The sequence below is a fragment of the Alexandromys fortis genome, unplaced genomic scaffold (assembly GCF_014885135.2).
Source record: "Alexandromys fortis isolate MF-2015 unplaced genomic scaffold, M_Fortis_MF-2015_v1.1 scaffold_16, whole genome shotgun sequence".
Lineage (NCBI taxonomy): Eukaryota > Metazoa > Chordata > Mammalia > Rodentia > Cricetidae > Alexandromys > Alexandromys fortis.
The window spans coordinates 16,041,574-16,045,458 of NW_026067893.1; the positions used below are offsets into that span (position 1 = coordinate 16,041,574).

The 3,885-nt window shown below is 48.8% G+C and overlaps 1 protein-coding gene across 2 annotated transcripts in view; it reads right to left on the reverse strand.

Annotated features, from left to right (window-relative positions):
* Positions 1-2,951, reverse strand: part of Entpd7 (ectonucleoside triphosphate diphosphohydrolase 7) — a 43,995-nt gene extending 41,044 nt beyond the window's left edge. The window contains exons 1-3 of one of the 2 annotated variants that reach the window (XM_050144409.1): positions 2,775-2,950; positions 2,363-2,465; positions 1,583-1,765 (exon numbers count right to left, since the gene is read on the reverse strand). In XM_050144409.1, coding sequence (XP_050000366.1) covers positions 1,583-1,765; positions 2,363-2,370 — 191 coding nt within the window. In that variant the 5' untranslated portion in view covers positions 2,371-2,465; positions 2,775-2,950. Of the gene's footprint in view, positions 1-1,582; positions 1,766-2,362; positions 2,466-2,774 lie in introns of both variants that reach the window. The other variant, XM_050144417.1, reaches the window with a different exon arrangement.
* Positions 2,952-3,885: the final 934 nt, after the last annotated feature.

Genomic DNA, 3,885 nt, shown 5'->3' on the forward strand with positions numbered 1-3,885 from the left:
AAAGAAAGAAAAATGAGTAAACATACAACACTTTCTTTAATTTTAGGAATCCTTGGAAAGATAGTTGACTGACTGTTCAGTAACAGCACATTGTGGAACTGGCACCATTTGTAGACATAAAATATATGACAACAGCTTAAAGACTATGGGAAAGGGGGACCAAAATTGTCCTGCTCTGAAACTCTGGCCAAGTACAAGCAATGTGGTAAAGCTGTCGCTATAAGTCCTAAAGCAACCATGAAAAGAAATCAAATTATATCTAATGATCCAACAAAAGAAATAAAATAGAATCATAAAAAAAGCACTCAATTCCAAAGAAAGATCAAAGTGGGGGGGGGGGACAGTAAACAAATAGGACAAACGGAAATGATAAGACAGACCAGGTCTAAACATAATTAATAGACAAAATGTAAATGGCTTGATCACCCCACTTAGAAGGAAGACACAGACAATGGATAAAAAGCAAGGCTAAACTATCTACAAAAAGTCCACCTTAAACATAATAGAGAGATGGGGACTATAGAGGAGTCTCAGCCATTAAAAGCACTGACTGTTCTTCTAGAGGACCCGGGTTTGATTCCCAGCACCCATATGGCGGCTCACAACCATCCACAACTCCAGTTACAGGGGATCAAACACCCTCTGGCCCCTTCAGGCATGAGGTACATATAAATTTACACATTATACACACACACACACACACACACACACACAAACCAATAATTTTTTTTCCCAAGACAGGGTTTCTCTGTGTAGCCCTGCCTGTCCTGCAACTTGCTCTGTAGACCAAGCTGACCTCAAGCTCAGAGATCCACCTGCCTCTGCTTCCCAAGTTCTGGTATTAAAGGCCACCACTCCAGGCCAACAATAAGCATTTTTAAAGACAAACTTAAAAGTATATAGAAAAATGTCCCATTAATATGATTCAGAAGAAAGCTGAAGTCGCTATATTAATAGCACACTAGTAGACTTCAGAGCAAAGAATAAAATCAAGGCTAGAGACTCATTTAACAGAGACAGAGAAGTCAGTTCACAGAATCATCAGAAGCATACAGCAATCCTAAATATGTATGTGGTCAGAGTGTCAATCCACCCAGACAAGAAAACAGAAAGCCGTCTTTCACGGCTAAAATACAGCATCAGCATTCTTGAACTAAAACTGAACACAGCCCAAAAATGGACTTAAGGCCTTCCTATGTAATACACGGCATGCATTTTTACTAATAAAAGTGTCATATCTCTCTCAGGAGTCCAAGGTACGCATTAAAGAGTTTATCAAAAAGAAAAGAAAAAAGACAGCCAAGTCTGGTGACACAGACTGCTATCCCACCAGTCAAGAGGCTGGGCTGCACATGACTGCAAGTTCCAAGATCAGCTTACTGAGTGAGTTCCAGGTCATTCCGGGCCTGGGGATGTTAGTGAGAAGCCTGTCTCGAGCGATCAAAATGAAAAAGGAGGGTGAGGTCATAACTTGGTGGGAGACTGCTTACCACATGTCCAGGAACCTGGTACGGCCCCCAGCCCAAAAGGAAGTTGATAACCTCAACAGCAGGCTAGTCGAAGTGATGTAAAGCTGACTCACCTCTCATACTGCCTATCTCGTGCTGACGAAGTGCCCCAATGTCCCAAGTCCATGATTAAGAGAAGTAAAAGGAGACAGGGTACAAAGAAGAGTCCCAGGAGTGCCACCCGCTGACGGAGAAACGGGCTCACTGTGGGCACGGTGAAGTACCAGGAGGCTGGGCAGAGGTAGGAAAAACTGATCCTGGAATGAGACAAACATCTGTTAAGCCTTAAATCTCTCCATAAGTGACGCTTTAAAACTAGATGAAAGCCCTCAAGACAAAAATGCATGACAAGAGAAGGCTGTTCTTTTCCTTCTCACACGAGAGAAAAGCACCTGTACGGCTCATAGTATTTCTGTTATTCAGTTCAGAAAGACCTGACCTGCTGTTTCCATGCCCGCTAACAATGCTGTCAAGACGCTAGACAGAAAAGTTGCTTAACTGATTTTTTTTTAATGCTTTAACAAATTATACACACAGAGAGACTTTTAAAAAAAAATCTCAGCTTTAACAGATACACAGTAAAAACTGAATCTGGCTCTGGCTCCACCATCTTTCAGAGGCAACCATTGCTTCTCCCATGACCCCAGACTGTGGACAGGAAATTAATACACCAGCCATTCAAAAGAATACCACATTGCCGTCTTTGCATACACCTGACCAGAATGCGAAGTTCAGGTGAAGCCTCGGACAAACCTCACTTTGTAACAGCCTCCCGGCGCCTGCCACCCACCCACTCAACCCGCTGACCACCCTCCACTGAGCCCTTTGCCAGAGATAACGGGTGGAAACCTTACCTAGCCATGGGTTCCCTTCAGTAGTCTCGACGTCTGTCACCTCCTTTTCCTTTTGCCCTGAGAGGGTGGCTTCCTTGTCCCCGGCATCTCCTAAGGCTGAAGCCTGGAAAGAGTTGGCTGGCTTTCAGACCGACGTCCAGAAGTGCCCAAAGACCTAGATCCCCCGCAATGACAGCCCACTTCCCTCCCACTGTACTGAGACCACCCACCACTCCCTGTCGGGTCTCTCCCCAACCCCCACCCCTACCCCCGCGAACCAAGAGGACCCTAAAAGCATCCCAGACGCAAGGCTTTCTGCGGGCCGGCTACGTGCTCGCGGACCACGCCAGCCACCCCAGGTGGTAAGGATGGGGGACCCCGCTTCCTTTTCCCGTCACTCTTCTCCCCGCAGCTCTCCCGCGATGCCACTCACGGGATCCCGAGGCCCGCTTGTCCCTCTTCACAGCCCAGACTGGTCCTCAGCGGTTACCCGTGGCTCCCAGAGCAGCCGGAAGGAGGCCTGGCCGCCAGCGGCGCCACGTCCCCAAGGAAACCGCACCGAGCCAATGACTGCAGGGGACCCGGAGAGGCCCGCCCTGCGCGCAGCCGGAGCAGCAGACGAACCCGCCGCGTTCACAAATTGAGAGTCTGTTCACAGCCGGGCCAATGCTCAAGGGCGCCCGGCCCCGAAAGCCCGCCTCCGGTTTAGAGCCGCGACCAATCGAAAAGGCGTCGCGACCAAGCTCCGCCTGGAGAGCCAGCGGTGGCCGGCACAGGTAAGAGGCCACTGACGGTTGTGCAGCCAGCTCCCTGCGGGTGGCCTCCTCTGCTGCTGCTCCCACGGTTGGATCTTTCCTGTGGGTGAGTCTCGGGGTCTTCACCACAGCAGTGCACCCCTTGCCCACAACGTTTCTTCCCACAATGACAATTCCTCCATCCCGTTCCTTTTGCCCACAAATTGATGTCCCAGGCTCATTGTCACCTCTCGTGATAGAAACATTGTGGGGGAAAAACTGAAGACCGATGTTTGCATCGAAGCGCTTCCGTCCTTCCTCCAGCGTCGATGGTCTACTGTGTGAGGAGCATGAATATTTGTGTCACTGCCCTGAAAATTATGGTGATACACACAAAAGCATCGGTCGTTTGGTGCTTTTATTCTTTTTTTTTTTTTTTTTTTTTTGGTTTTTCGAGACAGGGTTTCTCTGTGGCTTTGGAGCCTGTCCTGGAACTAGCTCTGTAGACCAGGCTGGTCTCTGGTGCTTTTATTCTTCCTGACACCATCCCCGAGTCTCATTTGCATGAAGAACCCCCTGGAATGGCAGAAGTCTAAGGTTTTCTCAACCTGTCCACAGTACACCGGCGGCGTCTCCTCGCCTCTTGGTTAAGCTCCTCAAGTACCCTTGCGGGTTTGGACCGGATAGTTTTTGTTCATTCTAGCTCTTCTTGCACCTGCTTTGCCTATTCGGTCCCTGCGCACCTTTTACCTTTTTGGCTTAAGGATCGTCTTCCTGCCGGGCAGTGGTGGCGCACGCCTTTAATCCCAG